We start from the raw sequence: 23,607 nt of genomic DNA, 5'->3' as shown, positions 1-23,607 counted from the left end.
CTTCTACTGAACACTACATTCTCCACCTCTGCTTTGGCTCCCAGACCCTCCTCTTTCTCAGCAAAGGTACCCTATAATTTATCCCTTTTCTCCATTATATTTTCAACCACACAACTCCCAATAGATTCTGCATTATAAACTTGACACATCAACAAGATTTCTCCTTGTTTAAATAAATAGGCTTCTCTGGACTTCTAATCCCAATCCTGTGACTACCCTGACATTCCCATGCCCTTCTCAGCCAAACTGCTTCAAATAATTGCCTATACTCTCTGTTTCCATTTCCTTGCCTTTCCCACTCTACTAACCACACTTCAGTTCATGCCCTGTCACTCTACGAAAATAGATCTGGGTAAGGTTCCCAATGACCTTCCATATTCCTAAATACAACACCTGCTTACCACTCTGCATATTACTTGACCCTTCAGCACCAGCAGACTCTGTTGACAGTCTACTCCCTACTTCTTGGAACAGTCTCTTCCTTTGGCTTCAATGACACGAGCCCCTCTTATTCTTTTTAACCTCCCGGCCTGCTCTTTCCCTATCTTCATTGCAAGCTGATCCTCCTCTACTCCACATTAAATCCTGGAGTTTCTCAAGGCTACTTTCTATCCTATGCTCTCTTACATTCTTCCTCTCGTACTCTCTGACCTGGACAATGTTATCTATGCACAAGGCTTCAATCACTACCCATATGCAATTTATGTCTCCAGGTTAGATTCCTCTTCTGAGCTCCAGATCCATCCACTGAGCTATCTGCATGGCTCTCTTGGTGTTCTCAAAGGCACCTCCAACACAGCATATCTAATACCAAACTCACAAACGTCATCCTTGAACTTACTATCTTCTCTGATCAATACCTCCAAACATCCAGTTGTACAGGCCAGAAATTGGGAAGTCCTCCTTGACTTCTCACTCTCCCTCATTCCCAATTCCAGTCTATCACCGAGTTTCATGGATTTTACTTCACAAGTAATTGGGAAATTACTTGGGAGTAAAATATACCTATTCCCTCCATTTAAACCAAGACTACTGTAGTCAAGCTGATCATCTCCTTGACTCTAGATTGTTGCAATGGTTCCTAACGGGACTTCTCAGTACATTCTGAGCCCTTCCCACTCCTTTGTCCATACTGTATTCAAAAGACAAATCTGATTCATTATCTGCAACCCACGGGGCTTCCAATGGCTCTTAGGATATAGATGAAATGGTTCAAGCTGACTTCCAATGTCCTGTATGTCCTGACCCCTACATCTGGGCACAGTCTCATTTCTCCCGATGCTGCTCTTCCACTCTCTTGAACTCCAGCCATACTGGCATTCTTTCAGTCTCTTTTACTCACCATGCTATCTCTGAACAAATAGCTTTAAACCTTCTTCCCCAAGCCCTATTTCCAACCTAATTCATCTCTACTCTTCCTTTATCTTTACCCCTCACCTCAGCTCGATAATCATGTTCTCTGGGCAGCACTCCTGACCACCTTGACCAAGCCAACTCCTGCTAATTTATGGATTCTCATAACTCCATGGACCCATTCTTCCTGGTACTTGCTCTTAATGCAAGTGCACACTTGTATGGTTCTTTGCAGGCTATTTGGCTCCTCCACTAGAGTATGAGCACCATGCAAATACGGACAATGTAGATGATTTTTGCTCCCATCTGTTTCCTCAGCACCCAGCACAGTGCCTGGCAATAAGTAGGCACTCAGCAAATATTTCATGAACAAATGGGTGGGTGGGCACTTTTAGGTGGTCTTTTAAAAAGGAGTTGCCCTCCTAGCAGGCCCGACTGATATATATACTACCAGAAGCTCTGAGAATGCCTTCTGTCAAAGAAAAAGAGAACCAGACACTAGTTAAAGGTGGTAAAGACAGATTTTTTCCAGTACTATTATGATGAGGGAAACCTGACTTCAATATAGAAGTGGGCTCAATTCTGAATACAACAAATGCAAGTAGAGATTTGTAGCCAAAAAACAGAGTGAGTCAGTGTATAGGAAATTACTAAGACACATCAAGGGGAGGGGGATTCTTGCTAAAGGCAGGCCAAGGTGATCAGATGTCAAGGGCAGGGAGATGACAGCAAAATTCTTGCTAAAACTGAACAAAGTATTTCACAGATTAAATCCCAGGACAGGGCTCTAGTCTAAGGCCTAGGTGAAATGAGGTGTTAGAAAAACCTATTTAAACCTGTCATTCCCTTTAGGCCATTGTATTTTTCTTTAGCACTATAACCTACCTTTCCCACTAGTCTATATCATAGAGATATATCATATCTTCACTATTCTTTACTTGTTACTCCATAGGCACTTTAAGTTTCTTTGAGGTATAATTTATATTCACAAATATTTATCCATTTTAAGTTTACAATTCAATGGTTTTGAGTAAATTTAGAGTTGTGCAAGACTTCACAATCTGAGTTGAGGATGTTTTCATTATCTCCAAAAGACCTTTATGCCCATTTGTGGTCAATCACCCCTGTTCCCACTGCATAGGAACTTTTGAAAACCCTCCTATTTGCCCAAGGATAAAAGCTACAGCCTAGGGGTTGCTGGGTGGCTCAGTGGGCTGCATGTTTAAACCTCTGCCTTTAGCTCAGGTCATGATCCCAGGGTCCTGGGGTCAAGCCCCATGCAGGGCGCTCTGCTCAGTGGGGAGCCTGCTTCTCCCTCTCCCCCTGCCTGCCTCTCCCCCAGCCTGTGCTCTCTCTGTCAAATAAATAAATAAAATCTTTTTTTTTTTTTTTAAAAGCTTTTATTTATTAATTTGACAGAGAGAAATCACAAGTAGTCGGAGAGGCAGCCAGAGAGAGAGAGAGAGATAGGGAAGCAGGCTCCCTGCTGAGCAGAGAGCCCGATGCGGGACTCGATCCAGGACCCTGAGATCATGACCTGAGCCGAAGGCAGTGGCTTAAACCACTGAGCCACCCAGGCGCCCCAAATAAATAAAATCTTAAAAAAAAAAACTTTTTAAAAAGTCTACAATCTAGTCAAGCAAAAATCAAAACGGCCACACCTGAAATAACTTGAGAATCACCAAGAAACAAGAGAATCACCAAGAAACACCTGATTATTTGCTCAAAAACAAGAAAGAAAAGACAAACTGGTGTGAACTGATGAGTGGGAGGATGTTTCAAGGAAGACTGCAGAGTATTTTAATGCTTTGCTGCAGAGGAAAACCTCCCTCCTCCCCCCACCGCCAAAGAGCAAAATACTATGAGTTGAGAAATAAACAAAATAAGCAACTTGTCTTCAGAACTTTTTATGGACTCCGGGAAACAAAGGGAGAGTTCTAGAAAAGGGGGGAAGGAAGGGTTTAGCCCGGTGGTGGGTATTAAAGAAGGCACATATTGCATGGAGCACTGGGTGTTATATGCAAACAATGAATCACGGAACACTACATCAAAAACTAATGATGTACTGTATGGTGGCTAACATAACACAATAAATAAAATAAAGCAATATGTCTTTGCAAAAATAAAAAAAATAAAGTTCCAATACGATGTCGTGACAGTTGGCAGGTTCTTTGTCCGTGATCCAGTGGCAATGGGAGTTTCAATAAAAGAAGGAAAAGGATTAATCACCGGCCATAAAAGTTGAATCAACACTCAACTGAAATGAAGGTGTACTGAGCGCCTATCGTGTGCCCGGCAAGGGGCTCCACAGAGGGGCAAAGCGGCTTTCCGCAACCCACCAGAGGCGAGCTCCCGCCTGCTCTCAGGGCTGCCCAGGGGCAGAGGAGCTCGGGGCACAGGAAGTACCACTCCCCAGGAAACAGACCCACGGAAGGGGCGCCCAGCAAGGTTCCGAGGCTGTTCCTTCAGTGCCCCAAAGTCCGGTTCGGCCATGGCCTCCTGCTCCCAGCTGGGCCCAATGAAGTGAGAGGGCCCTGGGAGGGGGAGCGAGGTGCCCGGACCAGTCTTAACTAGTACAGCCGCAGTTATTGAAGCGTTAGGCTCGCGGCTCAGAGCTCCGTTAACACCCCACTCCCCCGCCCCGGGTTTCGGTCCCCCGACTAAAGCCGCGCTAACCACACCCCCACTACCGCCCGCACCAGTCCCCGCCCAGCCGGCAGCCATTACCCGCGCAGCCTCGCCCCTCTCCCTTCCACGGAAAAACGAAATAACACAAGTGGGGTGGTGGCGGGGGATGTGGAGTGAGGGTCTCCGGAAACCGGGAGGGGAAAGGAAGGATTCGAATCTTATCGAACTCCCTTTCCGCTTTCCTGAGCCTCACGCCCACCCTCAACCCTTTGCTTGCCTCTCGGCAGGCTTGCGGTAGGGTAAGGGGACCACCACGGGCTGAGCAGCGAGAGTGGAGGAGCTGGACTCTGCGCTCGTCCCCGCCACCCTCACCACACAGGTCCCAGGACGCGGCTACTCTTATACCATCCTATTCGGCTTTGAGCCATACCTCTTTCCCTGGTTAAATGTCACTTCCTCCTCCCCTCCAGTATTCTGCTTCTTTCCCAAACACAGACTGGTCTTCACCCTTCCTGAAACTCAGTCTGGGCATCTCTATAGTGGGGATGGCATTGACATGTAACAGCCTCGCGTGTAAGAGAAACAAGCTCCCTGCAAAGAAGGGCGGGGGGCTGGCAGGAAGAGGGAGAGCTGGAATGAGAAAAAGGACCTTAGAAAAGGGTCCTCACGATACACAGGTAGATGTGCTAGTTAGTATACTGGTCAGACAGAACATTGGAATAGGTAAATAGTTCACAAAATAATTACTGAATAAGTTAGAGCCATTCTCAGATATTGGCAGGAGGTGCGTTCTGTGCATCTGTCTGAGCAGATCGCTGCCAGGGGATAGGACGCCTCCCACAGACAGACTCCAAGCACAAGCTAACCCTCTGCATGGGCTCCATGGACCCAGCTAACCTGGGGACCCCATGGACATGACTGCCCTGCCTTCACAAGACTGAATTTTGGTCCCTGTAAGAGCAGGTTGTGAAACAGACCCTGTGACATTCCCAGCTAAGTGTCAGGTGCAGTGAGTGGAATGTCATTTCAACAGCGACAATCTGTTCTTGCAACAGCCCTGGAGGCCCGTCTTGGAGAAATCTTCCTTTTTGCTGACAACTTAGAAATTCTCCCCGAAGAGAAAGAACCTTGCTTTGTAAGTGAATTTGCCATGTGTTTTCATACCAGTTTGGGAGGGGAAGATATAAAGCTGCGCTAGGCGTACAGCTAAGATTGTCTCTGGTTTATGACCTCCTTTAGGATTGGATAAATGAATGCAGAAATAAACGAATGGGTGAATAACAGGATGGCTACATCAGCCAATGGTTCTGTGCATCAGAACCACCTGCGGAGCGTGTTAAACCACAGATCTGGGATGTCACCCCCAGTTTCTGATTCAGTCAGTCTAGGAGGGACCTGAGACTTTGCATTTCTAACAAGTTCCAGGTCAGGATGCTGGTGCAGGAAGCACACTCTGAAAACCACAGGCATCAGCCATCAGTGGAGACCCCCTTAGGCCATGATTGTTGTGGCTGCAGACTTTCAGCCTGGGCCTGCCAAAGTAGCTCCTGATTTGGTGGCTGGGGAGCTATGAGTGGGTTTCCCACTTTACCCCCCAGTGAACTTTCCTGGGTAGTGTTAGGGTGTTAAATTTGAGAGTTAGAAGGGTGTGTGTGTGTGTGTGTGTACACATCAGCGTTGCTCCCCTCACAGGTACTGCTGTCCCTTTCCACACCTCTAGTGCTGACTGCTGAACTTCTCCAGGATCGCGCGCTCGCGCTCTCTCGCTCTCGCTCTCGCTCTCTCTCTCTCTCTCTTCCCTAAATGTTCTGGAGTTTCCTTACCCAACAAGAGCCACAAACACCTTTGAGCACAGGTCTCAGCCAGTCCTTTCCTGGCATTTGGTGCCATCTAGTGGCTAACTGGAGAATCTATGCTCATACTTCGAGAACATTCTGGAAAATTGAGCAAAGTAGAAGCAAAAACACCTACTTGTCAACTCCCTGAGAAAGGCTTCCTGAAGTCACTTGGGAGGGCAAGGTAATGACTGGCTCAGTATGACATGAGTCAAAATGGATTTCTCGCTCTTTTGGAAGCTGTGACAGAAATTATAAGTCATTAAAGAATCTCAAATTACCTCTCACTGTACCCCCAGTGTGAATGATTTACTAGAAATGATACTCAATAAAAAATGTCCTTGAATAAATGGGTAATACCAATTTGGTATTTGCTTCCCCTCTCAGAGCCCTTCTCTGGGCCCCAAGCTATAAGCAGAGCCAAAGATAACAATCTATGCCCTGGCTGGTCAGGAGATCACAAAACTGACTTGTAGAAGTCAGGTGCAGCCGGTAGTGACCTGAGGGCATCCCTGCCGAAGATCACTGAGAGGTGTAATTGCTAACAGCAACTACATATGCAGAAATGTAAGATAACCCCTGGTGTCACAGGCGTTTGAAGTCCTCCTGGGAGGTGCAAGATATTGTAAACAATCATATGCAATCTGTACTTTAGGGGAGGCAAGCATAATCACAAAGGAAGTTGCTTAAAGCTGGCATTCTGAGCCTTTAGCTATTAGACAAGAATGGGCCACAAATGCGGTCATTGAGACCAAGAGCATCAGCAGATTCCTAAACACAAACCCAGAGTTACCGAATTTCAGAAATTCTAGGAGTGAGGTCCAGTAATCAATGTTTTTACAAGCCCTGCAGATGATTCTGGGAATCAGATTCTGAGAACCAATGGTTAAGAACAAGCTTTTAACTGCCCTGAAAAACCTTAAAGGGTGTTAGAGACTATTAATAAATTCATGGAGGAAACTGAATTATTTATATAACAGAGGCTTCCTTCTTTTTTAAAAACATATAAAGGTGCCTTAAATTTTCCACTTATGATTAAATGAAAAGAAGGGGATTTATTTGCCTTTACTTCTTGGCTTTTAGAGAATGCTGTCTTGATGAAGTCCAGTCTCCAAAGTAACTCAACAGTCCTGTGCACATTGAGATGGAAATGAGAGGTTTAGAACCAGAAAAATACTCCACCTATATCTTAAGCACAGAAATTAAAATAGCAATGGGATACCATTTTTCAACTAACAAATTAGCCAAGACCAAGAATAATAATATGCATCACTGCGGCAGAGGGGGGCTACACTTCTGGTGCAAACACAAAGTACCATAACCTATTTTTTAAAATTATTTTTATTAACATATAATGTATTATTTGCTCCAGGGGTACAGGTCTATGAATCATCAGGCTTACACATTTCACAGCACTCACCATAGCCCATACCCTCCCCAATGTCCATAACCCTACCATAATCTTTCTAATAATGCAAAATCAAAAGCCTTAAAAAATGTGGGTATCTTTGACTCAGCAATTCCACTTCTGGACATACAGTTTAGAAATAATTACTGATATACACAATAAGGTATGTAGAAAGATACTAATGTGCATTTATAAAAATTTAAAAATTAAAAACAACTTAAAGGGCAGAGGACTTGTATCAGAGAAATGGTTTGGGCTGCCTAACTGGCTCAGTCAGCTAAGTGTCTGCCTTTGGCTCAGGTCATGATCCCGGTGTCCTGGGATCAAGTCCCACATCAGGCTCCCTGCTCAGTGGGGAGTCTGCTTCTCCCTCTGCCTACCTCTCCCCCTGCTTGTGCGCTCTCTCGCAAATAATAAAATCTTTTTTAAAAAAATGGTTCATATGAATGGGAAGAAATCAGAGAGGGAGATAAACCATGAGAGACTCTGGATTCCAGGAAACAAACTGAGGATTACAGAAGGGAAGGAGCTGAGGGGATACAGTAACTGGGTGATGGGTATTAAGGAGGGCATGTATTGGGATGAGCACTGGGCATTATATGCAGCTAATGAATCGTTGAACACTACATCAATAACTAATGAACACTACATCAAAAACTACTGATGTACTGTATGTTGGCTAACTGAACATAAAAAAAAAAGAAATGGTTCATCCAACAGAACATTTTTAAAAAGTCACACTGTACAAGATTGTTTTTCCAGTTTTTAAAAGGAAGATTTATTTAACAAGTTTCACTTAGTACAATACATCTAATGGAAATCACAATACAAGGAAAGATTTAAATCAAAGCCTCAGAATCTCATACAAACAACATGACCAAACTCCTAAGGTATTGGTATTACATCTCAAAACTGTCCCAGATCTTTTTAAAAAAAAAAAAAAGTAAAAGTGTACACTCACGTGCCTTACAGGATATTAAACCAAAAAGCTAGAATTAACAAACATGCCAAATGTTTTCACTTTGAATCGTAGACACAGCTCCTATATTTGAGTTTTACAGAAAAGCATGTTTCTCAACATGCATCCAAAGTTTTCAATGTATTGTGGTATAAGAGCAACATTTAACATAAGTGAAACTGCTTTAACCTAAATACGCTTACTGCTTAGGTACACTCCTACAACGTAACTAACTTGAGGAAAGCTGAAAATTGTTTTAACAGTTATGGTCAATACTGAACGTTGTTATTATACCCTAGATGAATGTTTCAGTGTTCGAAATTACTGAGCTTGAAGTTGTAAAACCTTGACTTCCACTTTACAGTAAGCATGAATCACAAGCCTGTAATGCAAAACTGTTAAACTTAATTTTTTTCTTTAAAAAAAGGAAAGAAAGAAAAAGAAAGAAGAAAGAAAGAAAGAAAAAGAAAGAGAAAGCTGACCAAGAGTGATCAGAATCAATGATATTTCCCATTTACCAATCATACTGGATATACTAGACATCACTCTCATTCTACAACTCCCATAAATGCAGAGCTTTTATTTCTGTAACAGGTGTTTAGTGTTCCTTCACCTAAGCGAGGTTTGACTGATAGTCACTGGAGTTTTCCTGCAGAACTTGGTCGTATCCACTCATACTGCTCTGACCACCATAACCACCTCCGTAGCCACCACTCAGCTGCTGACTAGCAGGACCCCCATAACTAGACTGGTTGGATAAGCCCATCCCTCCCATCATTTGACTACCATAAGCACCACCACTTGCCCCTGCTGTAGAATTCAAAAAGAGTTCTACATAGCTGTGGTCATATGCGCCCCCACTTGTTCCTGCAGTAGAATTCAAGAAGAGCTCCACATATCTGTGTTGCATATTAGCTTTGTCTTTTGCCATTGCTGCCACAGCATCTTCATGGGTAGCAAATTCAACATCTGCCTCACCAGTAACTCGGCCATCGGGTCCAATTTCAATGTGCACTCTCATGGGGTTAAGAGGTGAGAAAAAATTGTAAATATCATTCTCAGTGGCTCTGTAAGGTAATCCCCTCATGTGTACACAGTGCCCTGTGGTGCTCTGGAAACTGGACCCACCATCTCCGTATCTATGATCAGACATTCCTGAAAAACAGTAATTGAGGTCTCTTCCGAATCTATCAGACCCAAAGCCATACCCATCATTATAGCCACCATAGTCATCATAGCCTCCGTACCCTCCACCATAGGCACCACGCCTCATCCTTTCAAACCCTGCCCCTCTGCCAATACTATTATACCCTCTGCCAGCCCCCGGCCTATCATAGGGACCTGGCCGCTGCATAGCCATGAGCTTTCGAGGGGGGTCGTAGTGGGTTCGGACTTCAGCTCGGCTACTCTTGAAGATTTCAATGTACCTGTGCCCTATTCTTTCCTTGTGTTTCTTTAAGGCCTTTTCAGCTATCTCCTGTGAAGCAAACTGCACAAATGCTTCCCCTGTGCTCCGCCCCTGAAAGTCCACCGGCAGTGTCATCCCATTTGGCACAATTTCCAACCCAGAAAAGAACTGAACAATCTCTTCCTTGCTACAGCCAAATGGGAGTCCTCTAAGCCGGACGAAGCCATCGTTGGCAGTATCGGGACTATTCGGACCTGTATGCTTCAACACCCAATCCATTTCAACACTGTTGGACTTGAAAACTTCAACGTATCTGTGTCCCATGGTTTCTCTGTCCTTCTTCAAAGCCAATTTCACTTCATCTTCGGATTCAAGTTCGACAAATGCTTCACCACTTGGTCTGCCTTCTCTGGTGTAGATGAAACGAATACCTGATGTGCCATTTTGGATTTTACAATCAGAAAAGAAGCGCATCACTTCATCAGCTGAGCAGGACCAGGGTAGGCCCCTGACCTTCACCACGAACCCCTCCCTGCCTTCTGTGCTCAGCATCATGGTGACTGTTGGGCTCTTACTGGCAAGCTTGGCTCAATGCGATTTCGGTGTAGCTGAAAAAAATTAGAAGACTACTGTCATGGAAAAATGTCCACAGTATAGTAAGAGAAAAAAGCAAACTAGTACTGTAAAACTCACATGTATTGCTTTTTTCTAAAACATTCATGTAAATAAAAAAACTACACCAAATTTTTATGTTGTTTATGTAACCATTATTTACTCCATACCTATTATGTGTTGGATACCATTAACAGTTGTTATTTTTGGGCAGTAGGATTATGGGAACTTTTTGACTAAAGGAATATTTTCTTTGGACATTTCTGTATATTCTAAGTTTTCTACACTGAACATATGTTAACATCACGTATATTCTAAGTTTTCTACACTGAACATATATTAACATCACAGTCAGAACATAAAAGCATAAAAACAGCAACAAAATCACTGGAAGATGTGAACAAATACAAGATGGTTATCCCTGATTACATAAAAATGAAAAACTCCATTACATCAAAGATAAGATTCAAAAGAATTAAAAGACAATACAAAACAATACACCTGAAAAAATACATACACCAATACATTACTATCCTTGTTATATTAAAAACTCATGCCAATTAGAAAAATCACAGAAATATTAAGGCCTAAGAGATAAATGAAAAAAAGACATTATGGGTAATTCACACTTTACTTTCATGTTTTTTAACTGCAAAGTCCAGTATTTGTCTTTGGGATACAAACATCAATAAGCCCAGAAAGGGTTTATGGTCCTACAGGGGCATTATACATCTTTGCCTAAAGGCAAACGGGCAAATAAACAGTATCCCTGCTATGACAAAATTCTGGGCAAGGTGAAAAGGTGGTATAAAACAGGGACTAATTGGTCAATTCTAACAGTTGGTACAGAATTGTTAAATAAAACAGACTCACCAGTTCAGGGATCCACAAGTAAATTTTAAAAATTACGATGGAGCATAAAACAGGATAAGGCTCGGCGAGAGGTAAGGCTGGCAAGGCAGACATAAGATCCCAAAGACCTTACTTGATAGACAAACACTAAGGCCCTTCTAAGGATTTTAAACAGGGGAGTGAGGGCAGGGGAGTGAGGGGTGGGGAGAGGGTAAGGGAGTGAGGAGAGGGAGGTGGGCAGGGGAGTGAGGGGAGGGAAATGATGTAATCAAAGCCCTTTCAAATAATAGATCACCCTGGCAACAGTGTGGAACTCAAACAGAGGGGGCTGGTATGACACCAGCAAGATCAGCTAGAAACCTAATCACTTTGAGGCAGATATAAGGGATTCACCTAAGGCAACAGCAGTTTTTTCTGTTTGCTTTTTTAAGATCTTATTTGACAGAGAGAGAGAGAGAGAGCATGCAAGCTCAAGGAGGGGGAGCAGCAGGCAGGGGGCAAAGAAAAGCAGGGTTCCCACTGAGTGAGGACCCACCCCCCATATCAGGACCGGAGAAGGCAGCAGAGGCTTAACCAGCTGAGCCACCCAGGCACCCTAAGACAACAGCAGCTTTAAAAAAGGAGAGCACCAGGGTGGCTCAGTGGGTTAACTGGCTACCTTCAGCTCTGGTCATGATCTCGGGGTCCTGGGATGGAACCTCGCCTGGTCAGGCTCTCTGCTCAGTGGGGAGTCTGCTTCTCCCTCTCCCTCTATCCTCCCCCACCCCTCCGCTTGTGCATGCACTCTCTCTCTCTCTCAAATAAACAAAATCTTAAAAAATATAAAGTAAAAATTTAAAAAGAAAGCAGTGGATTCTGCGGGACTTGATAACAGATTAAATACAGGGGAAATACAGATGTGAGGAACAGGAGAATTGTCTAGGAAAAACCTCATCAATCATCAGAAATCCAAGTTAAAACCAGAATTAATCAATATTTTTCACCCACCAAGACAATAAAAATTAAACAGTAAGGATAAGCCAGTGCTAATATTCAAGGCTCTTGAAAACTCCTAGAAGAGCGAAAGTAGATACAATATTTCTGGAAAGCAATTTGGAAACACGTATCACACTTTTTGATACAGTAAATCCATTCAGATTACATGCCCTAAGAGATGACCTGAAATTCAAAGATTTATGCAGCTATATATTCTTCAAAAGGTATTTTATTAAGAAAGAATATTACTTATTTAAAAATTAATTTTAATTTTAAAATTATACAAATATTTAATAACATGAGGCGATAATCTTATGAGCCAAAATCATGGCTGCATCATAATCTCAACTAGGTAGAAAAAAAATATATATATATATGTTCACACATCCTTTGACCCTACTAAAATTCCTTCCAGGAACCTGGTCAACAGAAATACTCATATTATGTTCACTGATACTGCACTGTTAGTAATGGCTGAAAATTAGGAACCTAACTATTCATCAATAGGGAAATGGTTGAATGAATTACAATATACTGTATCCTTAAAATGTAATCCTATGCAGCTGTTAAGGAAAAAGATCTGCCATGACCTAGTAAGATTTCCAACATGTATTAAGTAAAATGTGCATAGTTATGATCCTACTTATTTTAAAATATAAGCATGCACGGTTTATGCATGTAAATGCACAGAGGATCTGAAAGCACATAATATAAGTTTGTTTTCTGAGAAAACAGGAACTAGAAGGTAGAGTGAGGTAAATTTTCACTCTTTACCCAAGATACTTCTTTACAGTTTTTAATTTTTAAAAATCACTGTCACTGGAACAAAACGTTAGAAAAATATATATACATGGGGAATGCAGCAAATGTTAATAGTGGCAGGTTTCTGGCTTTTTCAATGTTATTTTTTCAATTTCTTGTGCATTCTTAATTTTCTGTATGCATTTTATTTTAGCAAAAAATTAAATTTAAATGTTTGCTTTTATAAAGTTTTCTAATTTTGTGTATGTGGATGGCTTATCTGACATGGTCTGGAAACACTGGACATCTTGGAAAGAAAGTACAAAGTGTAATAACTGCCATAAAACTACACTGAGGAGTCAACAAACACGTATTAATTGCCTATTATATGCCTGGCACACTGAATCTACAAATAACAGTCTCCCTATAAACCATCTTCAGGCTTGAGTGATGATTTATGGACTGGTTTTTTGCATGCCTTAAGCACTCTAGAAATTAACATCCCCTCTATAGTGGCAGGGAGGTTCTGCTTCATTACTGTATCTCCTGGGCCACCAGTACTAAGTTGCTAAAGTAGAAACCAGGATTCCATTTGTGGGTCAAGAAACTGTGTATTTCTACGTGTGTTATACACATACTTTTTATACACCAAAATACTGAGTACTTATCTCCCGGTGATTAATTACGTCTAATTTTTAAAAAATTTATAGTATACTATTATTTTTTGAATGTCCGAAACTGAACATGTAGTTTGTTATGGTAAGTAGAAAAACAGACGTTATTTAAATGTTCAATTTAGTAGAAACATTTATTGAGCGCCTCTGTCAGGCACACAGCATCTGCCTAGATGTGACTCTACAGATAAATTCACTTGGTGCCTCCCCTACAGACAGACAATCAGTGGGAAGTAAGTGCCTGAATGGATGGACCGGCACTCCAGCCACTGGTCTCAATATTTGTTTTTCCTTATCCAGGGACGTGGTTTTCAAGCGTTTTCACCTCAGAGTTTCTCTTAAGGGTCCCCTGAGACCCGCCCAAACAGACAAATACACAAAAACACACACACAGTCACGAACGTCCACCATTTCCCCACCAGGCGCAGCAAAGGCGGCTTCCCGGCACTGGGCGGCGGGGGGGGGGGGGTATGGGGGTGGGGAGGGGGAGCGGGGGAGGGGAAAGCGGGGAACGAAAAAGGCGGAGGCGGCCCGCGGATCCTACTTTAGTCTTCAGCATCACCACCCTAGGGCCCCCAGTTCCCACCCACACACCAACCTCTAACGATACCGGATAATTTTCCTCCTTCTTCCCTCAAACGGCTATAGCGAGACGGTAGACGACGACCAGAACTACTTCTGCTCACGTAAGCGACTGATCACGTGACCGCCTACGTCATGTGAGATCTCGGTCACGTGAGCAACTCTCGGCTTAGACTCGGGATCTCTAAAGTGCCGCACTTCCTTCTGGTATAGAAACAGGGCGGGCCAATATCGAGAAAGGCAGAGTGTGATTGGTTCCGGTGTGTTTTACGTGACTGATCATTGGTCCGCCTCTGGGGATAACCGTCCCAGTTGCCTGAGAAACAATAACGTCAGTATTTAATAACTCACCGGTGATTGGTCCGCTTCTAAAGTTAAACTTAAAAGCCCAGATTACCGGTGGAAATTTATACTGCATTACGGTGGCGATGAAGCTGAAAAGCCTAGTGCCGCAGTCAGGCTTCTTGCTAGTACTTCGCTTCCTGGCCCTGGTTCTCTGGAGCTTCCCTGGTGCCAGGACCCTGGACAATGGCTTGGCGATGACTCCTACCATGGGCTGGCTGCACTGGGAGCGCTTCATGTGCAACACTGACTGCCAAGGAGAGCCGGATTCCTGTATCAGGTATGAGAGATATTGAGTACCCCCTTGCATTCGCCTTTCTGTGAGTTTATCTTCTCTATTTGGGAGGATAGAGGGTCGCAGAGAGAACATTTGAGCCTGAGGGAGGGCCGCCCTACTGCTGCTGCTTTTTTTTTTTTTTTAAAGATTTTATTTCTTTATTTGACAGAGATTACAAGTAAGCAGAGAGAGAGGAGGAAGCAGGCTCCCTGCTGAGCAGAGAGCCCGATGTGGGGCTCGATCCCAGGACGCTGGGATCATGACCTGAGCCGAAGGCAGAGGCTTTAACCCACTGAGCCACCCAGGCGCCCCTGCTGCTGCTTTTTTATCCCCAGCAAATTGCCCTGGTTGGAAACGAGAACTAAACTTTCTCTGGCGTGACCCCTCCTGCGGTAGGAGTCGGGCCAGCAGCCCCTGCTTCTCCATCTCTCCGTGCTGGATCACCCAACTAGGAACTTGATCCATTCACCATCCAGTTCTGTTCAGGCCCTTCTTGTGAACAGATGTTCGGCCTCTGTCTGCCACGCACGGGTAGTGACCACAGCTGGGGTGAGTAGGAGAGACAGAGGACTAAGACACGTGCTGTTTCTTCTGCTTTGGGGGCCAGGGGTTCCTTGGCTGTAACTGGAGGAAGTTTAGAGGAACCAGGGAGTCTCTGAAATACCCCACCCCCAGCCACCCTAGCTAGTGGCATCTGGCTAGAAGATTGACCTGGAGGAACTTTATGAAGGTTTCCCCTGGTGTCCAAAAGTTGAGAGTTCCATAAGCGGAAATGGCTTAAAGTGAAGAATTACCATTAATTTATATGGAGAATTTTTTGAGCATTCCCAGGCCCAAAATATAACCTCTCTTGGCTATGATGCACAAAATAAATGGAGATAAATCACAGATGCTTACAGGCACAGTTCAAAGCTGTGGTGGCTTAATACAGGGATGCTGAATGTACTTCCCATCACATATTTCTTTTTGTCTTTTCCGTTTTTTTCTAAGTAGTGGTGGGTTTATTTTTATATTTTTATATGTGGTAATAAAACTAATGCATGAAAATGCAAAAAAATGTAGATAGTAGATGCTGGCGAGGATGCAGAGAAAGGGGAACCCTCCTACACTGTTGGTGGGAATACAAGCTGGTGCAGCCACTCTGGAAAACAGCATGGAGGTTCCTCAAAATGTTGAAAATAGAACTGCCCTATGACCCAGCAATTGCACTATTGGGTATTTACCCTAAAGATACAAACGTAGTGATCCAAAGGGGCACGTGCACCCGAATGTTTATAGCAGCAATGTCCACAATAGCCAAACTATGGAAAGAACCTAGATGTCCATCAACAGATGAATGGATCAAGAAGATGTGGTATATATACACAATGGAATACTATGCAGCCATCAAAAGAAATGAAATCTTGCCATTTGCGACAACATGGATGGAACTAGAGCGTATCATGCTTAGCGAAATAAGTCAAGCAGAGAAAGACAACTATCATATGATCTCCCTGATATGAGGAAGTGGTGATGCAACATGGGGGCTTAAGTGGGTAGGAGAAGAATCAATGAAACAAGATGGGATTGGGAGGGAGACAAACCATAAGTGACTCTTAATCTCACAAAACAAACTGAGGGTTGCTGGGGGGAGGGGGTTTGGGAGAAGGGGGTGGTATTATGGACATTGGGGAGGGTGTGTGCTTTGGTGAGTGCTGTGAAGTGTGTAAACCTGGTGATTCACAGACCTGTACCCCTGGGGATAAAAATATATGTTTATAAAAAATAAAAAATTTTAAAAATAAATAAATAAATAAATAAATGTAGATAGTAAAGAAAATTATAGTGAAAATAAAGTTTTCCTGGCACAGAATAAGCGCTTCACAAATGCAAATTATATGTATATAATTTATTTAAGCAACCTCCTCTTGATAGCTATTCAAGCTCTTCAAATTTCTTTTTTAATTTCTTTTTTATTATTGTGAAGCTGTGTTAATCATCCTTTTACATTGTAAGATTCTTTCTTGAAAGTGTAAATACTGGATCCAAAGGTATGTTACATATCAAACTATTTTGTTACATATCAAACTATCCTCCCCAAGAGTTTTACAAATGTGCATTCCCAAGAACAGTGTATGAGAATGACTATTTCCCCACACCCTGGCCAACGCTGCATTTTTGTCATTCTTTTAAAACTTTGCCAATCTGGTGTTTTTATTTCCACTTAATTATTTTTTAGTTGAAATGTTTTGGGTTTGGTTTTGGGGCTGTGTGTGTATGGGTGTTTGGTCTATCATATATTATGAAAATGGTGGTTCCAGCTTATGTTGGTTTTTATGATTTCTGGCTCTGGCATCATGTTGAGAAAGTCTTTACCTACCCGAAGATAATATAGTCACCTACATTTTCTAGTAGTTTTTTTTTAATGGATTTTTAAAATATTTAAACATTAATCCACCTGGACCTTATTTTCCTATAAGGAACGCCACATTTGATATATACTGAATTCCTGGGATACCTGGTTGACTCAGTTGGTTAAGGGTCTGCCTTCAGCTCAGGTGAGGATTCCAGGGTCAGTGAGGAGCCTGCTTCTCCCTCTCTGTCCGCCCCTCCCCTCCTCGTCCACCCCTGCATATGCTCTCACTCTTTTTCTCAATAAATAAATAAAATCTTAAAAAATATGTATATACTAGATTCCATGATACCAGATGGCTGGAAGGATCTCTTTCAGAACTTTCTCTTTAATTCCATTGATTTGTGTATTCTAATGCTACAGGTACTGTACCAGTTTCATTTATCTTTTGTAGAATGTTCATATGTTTTATCTCTCTGGTGAAATTTTGAACCATGTTGCCAAGTTCCTTAAAAAGTCCTTTTGGGGGGGTACCTGGGTGGCTCATTGGGTTGAGCTTCTGCCTTTGGCTCAGGTCATGATCTCAGGGTCCTGGGATGGAGCCCTGCATCGGGCTACCTGCTTGGCAGGGAGCCTGCTTCCCCCTCTCTTTCTGCCTGCCTACTTGTGATCTCTCTCTCTCTATCTGTCAAATAAATAAATAAAATCTTTTATTAAAAAAGTCCTTTTGGGGTTTTTTCAGGATTTTGTTAAATGTATAAGAGATGCCTGGGTGGCTCAGTAGGATTAAGCATCCTACTTTTGATCTCAGCTGAGGTGTTGATCTCAGGGTCGTGAGTTCAAGCACCACGTTAGGATCCACACTGGCGTTGAGCCTATTTTAAACAATGTATAAAGTGTGTTTTAATATTGAGTTTTCTTATCCCAGAGCAAAATAACATCTTTCCATTTACTGAAATCATTTGGGAGCATTATAGTTTTATTCATATGGATCCTGCACATGTCTTAAATTTATCTCTAGGTGTTTTAGGTTTTTCTGTTGTTTTTTCAGTTGCTCTTGTGCGTGGTATCTTGTTGTTGGGTTTTTTTTCCAAACAGGTTATTGTTAATATCTAAGAAGCTGTTGATTATAGTAACTTTGTGGTTTCTTACTTTACTGAACTTTCATCTTAGTTCTAATTATCTTTTCAATTTCATGTATTTCTCATTCCTAATTGTTTGAGGTTCTTAGGATGGAAGTATTTGGCCAGGGGGAAATTTTAAAAAGGCCCCAGTCCATTTTACCTTGCTGATTACTATTGAACTGGGTAGTAACTGGGTTGAAAAAAAAAACTTGCAAAAGCAAAAGATGCCTTATTATTTGTTCAATGAATTACAACAATTTTTGGAATTTCTCTTTCAGTGAGAAGCTCTTCATGCAGATGGCAGAACTCATGGAGTCAGATGGCTGGAAGGATGTAGGTTATGAGTACCTCTGCATTGATGACTGTTGGATGGCTCCCAAAAGGGATTCAAAAGGCAGACTTCAGGCAGACCCTAAACGCTTTCCAAGTGGGATCCGAGGCCTTGCTGATTATGTGAGTTTACAGATAATGCTCTTTCATTCAGGAGACTGTAAGCACTTTTCTACAGAAGCTTATTCAGAAAAACTGAGAAAGTAAAATAGCATCTATTATCTAAATATCAAATTGTAAGGTTTCTCAGATGGAATTTTCATGCCATCAGCAGATCCCAGTCTTTCAGTAGCACTTGAGGCCAGTATTGAAGAAGTTCTCCTTTTTCTGAAACCACTGAATTCTCTAGGAGGAAAAGGGAACTTGGGTCTTGAAATGTGTGCATATATTTCCATATGCTTTGTGAAGCTATTACAATTGTAAGTATAAAGTCAAAGACAGAAGGAATATATTCTGGAAATTAAGGAGTGACAGAGCTGGATGCTAGTTAAAGGCAATGAAGACAGATGTGTTCAGGACTACTGTAATAGGGAAAGAGCCAAGATCAATTTCAAATACAACAAAGACGAGTAGGGTTTTAGAGTCAGTGAGCAGACTTGAGGGGGTCAGTGGATGGAAAATTACCAAGAGGAGACATTAAGGGCAAGAGGGTTCTCTCTAAAGGCAGGCAGGCCAAGGAGTTAGACATGAAGAGCAGGGGGATGAGAAACTTGATTAGATATCAAGGGTAAGGCGATGACTTAGCAGGATTCTTGCTGAAACAGTGTAAGACCTACTTGAGAAGAGGGCACAGAGGAGCCTAAGGTATGGTCATGGTGAGAGTCTTTGTCCAGATAATTGTATCACTGCCATGGAAAGGTAACTTTTAGGATCCCATTAGAAAAAGATAAGAGTGATAGCTTTCCCTTTAGTTCTGTATCATAACCTACATATGTAGTTTGAACTCAGCAACATTGGAGACTTTGTCTCCCAGCTAACTCATCTGGATAATTTTGGGGGTTTGTGAAAAAAGCCCCTGATTCCTAGTGAAATATACTTATCTGTGCCCCCAGCCTAGAGTGGTTCTCTCTAATTCATGATTGCCCTTCTATTGTGGTGATCCTTTTCTCTCATTTCAGGTTCATAGCAAAGGACTGAAGCTAGGAATTTATGCAGATGTTGGAAATAAAACCTGTGCAGGCTTCCCTGGGAGTTTTGGACACTATGATATTGATGCCAAGACCTTTGCTGACTGGGGAGTAGATCTGCTAAAATTTGATGGTTGTTACTGTGACAGCGTGGAACATTTGGAAAAAGGTATGAATTACCCATGAGCAAAGGAAGAAACTTGGAGGCCAGGGTAACTGGAGCATTCCAAAGAGCTCATCATCACATTTTAAATGCTTAGTCACATCACCGGAAATAATTATTCTCAATGTGCCAGAGCTCCTACCTCTTTTCTTTCAGTTTGTCCATGCATTCCTTCATGCATGCATGTAAAATCCATGCATGCCTAATCATGGCTAATAATGTGCACAGTTCATTCAGGAGGGCTCTGACTTTATTACAAATAGTAATTATAACTTTCCATAACATCACTTGGGAAAGCATCTGGAATGTTAGTTCCAGAGAAAAGAGCATCTACATTCCTCCCTTTCCTCAGTGTATGCACCATCCCACACTACCTCCTGAGAACAATCCCAGCAGTCTGGGAGGTACTAAACACAATTTAATCACAGAGTAACCACCCATCACTGCTCCTGGTTTAAAATATAACCACAGCCCTTCCAGGCAGCCTCTTTTTAAAATACACAACGCCAGCTGGAAATTCCTTTCTTTACCTCATTTTACCCATTGTTTTCTCATACAGGTTATAAGCATATGTCCTTGGCCCTGAACAGGACTGGCAGAAGCATTGTGTATTCCTGTGAGTGGCCCCTTTATATGTGGCCTTTTCGTAAGGTGAGCTAGTGAGCGCACAATCCAACAGAGCCTTGCTGATAGATTTTCAGAACTTAAGAACAAAGGAGACTGAAGGGTCTCCTTCAACGTCCAGTCTTGTTTAACAGGCTCATCCTACAATCTCTCTCAGGATCCAGTCACTTCTCACCCTCTTCCCTGCTGTAATTGAATTCTAATCTTGGAAATCAGTCATTTTTTTAAAAAAAGATTTTTATTTATTTGATAGACAGGGAGAGATCACAAGTAGGCAGAGAGGCAGGCAGAGAGAGAGGAAGGGAAGCAGGCTCCCCGCTGAGCAGAGACCCCGATGTGGGGCTCCATCCCAGGACCCTGAGATCATGACCCGAGCTGAAGGCAGAGGCTTAAACCACTGAGCCACCCAGGTGCCCCGGAAATCAGTCATTTTTTATTCTTCCCTTTGTTCTGCAGTTCACAGCCTATTCGCCAGCAATCCTGTCAGTACTATCTACAAAACCCATCCCAAATCAGCCCATTTCTTTCCATCTCTGTTGCATCCACCCTGGTCTTCCAGCCACTATCCTCTCCGCTCAGCCTAGTCCATCTCCATCATCTTGCCATCAGTTTTCCAAGCAGCACCACAGTGATCTTGTTAAAATGTAAATCCTATCAGTCCCCTGCTTAAAAAAGCCGTAACTGGCTTCCCATTGCATTTAGAATAAAATCACACTCCACTGATGTGGTCCTGGCCTTCATCCAGCCTACCCTCCCTCTTTCCATGACTGCACTGGGTTTTCTTTCTTTCCCTCAAACACACAAGCCTGCTGCTGCCCCAGGGACTTTACACTTGCATTTTGTTTTCTGCCTGGTACATTCTTCATCCAAGATTTTTAAATGGCTGTCTCCTTTTAACGTTTAAGTCTCAAACCAAATGCTACATATTCAAACAGCTCTTCTGTACTCTCAAATAGCCCTCTATCCATTTATTCTTTATCATATTGATCAGCTGAATTTCCTTGTAAGAACTTAGCACTGTATGGAATTATTTGTTTACTGGCTTATTGTCTGTCTCCCCCACTAGAATGTAAGCTCCAGGAGGGCAGGGACCTTGTCTGACTTTATCACTGTATCCCTAGCTTATGGTAAGTGTTTAATAATTACTTATAGAATGAATCCCTGTTCTTTGCTTCTAATCTCTGCAAAATACTCTCCCCTTTCTCAGCATCGTAAACCTGATATTCTTTCTCCCTATCTACAAACTTGTTATTCGTTCCATTAATAAAGTATGTACCTCGGATTCAGATTGCCTTCTCTTATGCTTATTTGTCCTATGTAATTTTGCAGCCTTTATTTTTACTTATACAGATCATTTTAAGTATTTGATTACAGAAGTGATACATGTCTATTTTAAGAAAGTGTGAAAATCCAGTAAGTTGTGAAAAAAGTTAAAATCTTCAGAATCCTGATACTTAGTTACCATTTGGCAAATTTCCAGCATAAACAATATTAAAGCCATTTAAAGGAGAGATTTTAAGTTATATGGCCTACTTCTGAAGTAGACTTCTTACAGTGAAATTCCATTATAAACTTGACTGTTTCCATGTTGCAAGAATGGTAGTAGAAAGTAAATAAAAGAGTTATGTCTGTTTTCACAGCCCAATTACACAGAAATCCGACAGTACTGCAATCACTGGAGAAATTTTGAGGATGTATATGATTCTTGGCAAAGTGTAAAGAGTATCTTGGCCTGGACATCATCTAACCAGAAGAGAATTGTTGATGTCGCAGGACCAGGGGGTTGGAATGACCCAGATATGGTAAGAACCTGAGCCCTCCTTGTTCAAGCCCATGCAGTGGACCTGTTTCCTATTTGATTTTTCAAGGTAAATCAGAAGGGAAAAATTCCTGGAAGCAGGCCTTACCTGAGAATACTCAGAGCAGGGTGCCATAGAAAGTGGCTTATGTCTAGGTAACTTTGAAAATGTTTCATTTTTTTAATTTAAATTCTTGCTCTTCTTTGTCCCAGTTAGTGATTGGTAACTTTGGCCTCAGCTGGGATCAGCAGGTAACTCAGATGGCCCTGTGGGCTATCATGGCCGCTCCATTACTCATGTCCAATGACCTCCGACACATCAGCCCTCAAGCCAAAGCCCTCCTTCAGAATAAGGATGTAATTGCCATCAACCAAGACCCCTTGGGCAAGCAGGGGTACCGGCTTAGAAAGGTACAGTAAATAATGTTGTATGGGAGAAAATAGGAATTGGCCAGGAACATACTCTTGCCTTCTAGTTTACGGTTCATCTAAATGTTTGTGCGTTTTAAGATGGAATGGCCTTATGCCCAAGTACCACATTGTCCTGGGCCTAAATCTGTTAAATAAGAGGATGTGCACTCATCTTTTGAGAATATTTACTTTTAATCTTCATGTTGTAATCAGTAATGAGGCTCCTTTTTTTGCTGACCATTACCTTATTGCCAAAGCATGCTGTAGGATTTTAATTTTTCCCAGAAGTGCTCAGTAGTTCTGACAATAATACTGAGTACCACTACCAACAAGGCAGCTTCTTGCTGTTACCAAGCTCTCACACCTATTTTCTTGGCTTACTTTTCAGGAAGACAACATTGAAGTGTGGGAACGCCCTCTCTCAGACTTAGCGTGGGCTGTGGCTATGGTAAACCTGCAGGAGATTGGTGGACCTCGTTTTCATACCATCTCTATTGCTTCGCTGGGACAGGGGCTGGCCTGTATTCCTGACTGCATGATCACACAGCTCCTGCCTGAGAAGAGAGAGCTTGGGTTTTATCAGTGGACTTCAGATTTAAAGACCAAGATAAATCCCACAGGCACCGTCTTACTTCAGCTGGCAGCAACCTAGACTACACTAAAAAACCTTCTTTAAAACGTATTTTGTTGTGGCTCCTATGGCTCATTGATTAAGTGTCTGACTCTGTCTCAGCTCAGGTCTTTCTCTCAGGGTCATGAGTTTAAGCCCCTACTTTAAAAGGGAAAAAAATGTGTGTTTTGTTGCCAAACTGACTCCCCCACTGGTGTATCCCTTCCCTTACATTCCCACTTTAGCTGTCCTTCTTTCCTTCAATAAAATTTTCCACAGTGGACCGTAAGAAAAACTTGCAAAGGTATTTCTAAACATTTTGGGGAAAGGCTTTTGAAACAAATTGCTAAATAATAGCTGTAATTTATTGGGCACTATAGTATGTGCCAGGCACTGTTCTAGATATATGAACTATCGAGCCATTTGAATCCTCACCAACAGAG

The 23,607-nt window shown here is 42.4% G+C and overlaps 2 protein-coding genes across 4 annotated transcripts; one reads left to right on the top strand and one right to left on the bottom strand.

Annotated features, from left to right (window-relative positions):
* Positions 1 to 7,977: 7,977 nt before the first annotated feature.
* On the bottom strand, positions 7,978 to 14,184 carry HNRNPH2 (heterogeneous nuclear ribonucleoprotein H2). Of its 3 annotated transcripts, XM_045085311.1 has the most exons (3): positions 14,043 to 14,162; positions 11,076 to 11,152; positions 7,978 to 10,198 (listed from the first exon to the last, which is right to left on the bottom strand). In XM_045085311.1, exon 3 carries the CDS (start codon positions 10,143 to 10,145, stop codon positions 8,796 to 8,798), a length of 1,350 nt encoding a protein of 449 aa, XP_044941246.1. In that variant the 5' UTR covers positions 10,146 to 10,198; positions 11,076 to 11,152; positions 14,043 to 14,162; the 3' UTR covers positions 7,978 to 8,795. The 3 variants fall into 3 exon arrangements, with proteins under 3 accessions (XP_044941246.1, XP_044941244.1, XP_044941245.1); XM_045085309.1 differs by lacking the exon at positions 11,076 to 11,152 and having other exon boundaries at positions 14,043 to 14,184; XM_045085310.1 differs by lacking the exon at positions 11,076 to 11,152 and having other exon boundaries at positions 14,055 to 14,183.
* Positions 14,185 to 14,376: 192 nt separating this feature from the next.
* GLA (galactosidase alpha) lies at positions 14,377 to 23,453 on the top strand. The gene is made up of 7 exons (XM_045085308.1): positions 14,377 to 14,648; positions 18,380 to 18,554; positions 19,550 to 19,727; positions 20,281 to 20,372; positions 21,986 to 22,147; positions 22,357 to 22,554; positions 22,943 to 23,453. Exons 1-7 carry the CDS (start codon positions 14,455 to 14,457, stop codon positions 23,204 to 23,206), a joined length of 1,263 nt encoding a protein of 420 aa, XP_044941243.1. The 5' UTR covers positions 14,377 to 14,454; the 3' UTR covers positions 23,207 to 23,453.
* Positions 23,454 to 23,607: the final 154 nt, after the last annotated feature.

This window comes from Mustela putorius, unplaced genomic scaffold (genome assembly GCF_011764305.1).
Source record: "Mustela putorius furo isolate JIRA1106 unplaced genomic scaffold, ASM1176430v1.1 tig00000842_pilon_pilon_pilon, whole genome shotgun sequence".
Taxonomy (NCBI): domain Eukaryota; kingdom Metazoa; phylum Chordata; class Mammalia; order Carnivora; family Mustelidae; genus Mustela; species Mustela putorius.
This window is presented reverse-complemented; position numbering and strand designations above follow the sequence as displayed.

Excerpts from the sequence above, each read along its gene's own strand:
- HNRNPH2 (XM_045085309.1), bottom strand. The coding sequence starts at position 10,145 with ATGATGCTGAGCACAGAAGGCAGGGAGGGGTTCGTGGTGAAGGTCAGG.
- GLA (XM_045085308.1), top strand. The coding sequence starts at position 14,455 with ATGAAGCTGAAAAGCCTAGTGCCGCAGTCAGGCTTCTTGCTAGTACTT. Across the intron at positions 14,649-18,379 it reads GAGCCGGATTCCTGTATCAG|TGAGAAGCTCTTCATGCAGA; the intron begins GTATGAGAGATA and ends TTTCTCTTTCAG. Across the intron at positions 19,728-20,280 it reads CGTGGAACATTTGGAAAAAG|GTTATAAGCATATGTCCTTG; the intron begins GTATGAATTACC and ends TTTCTCATACAG.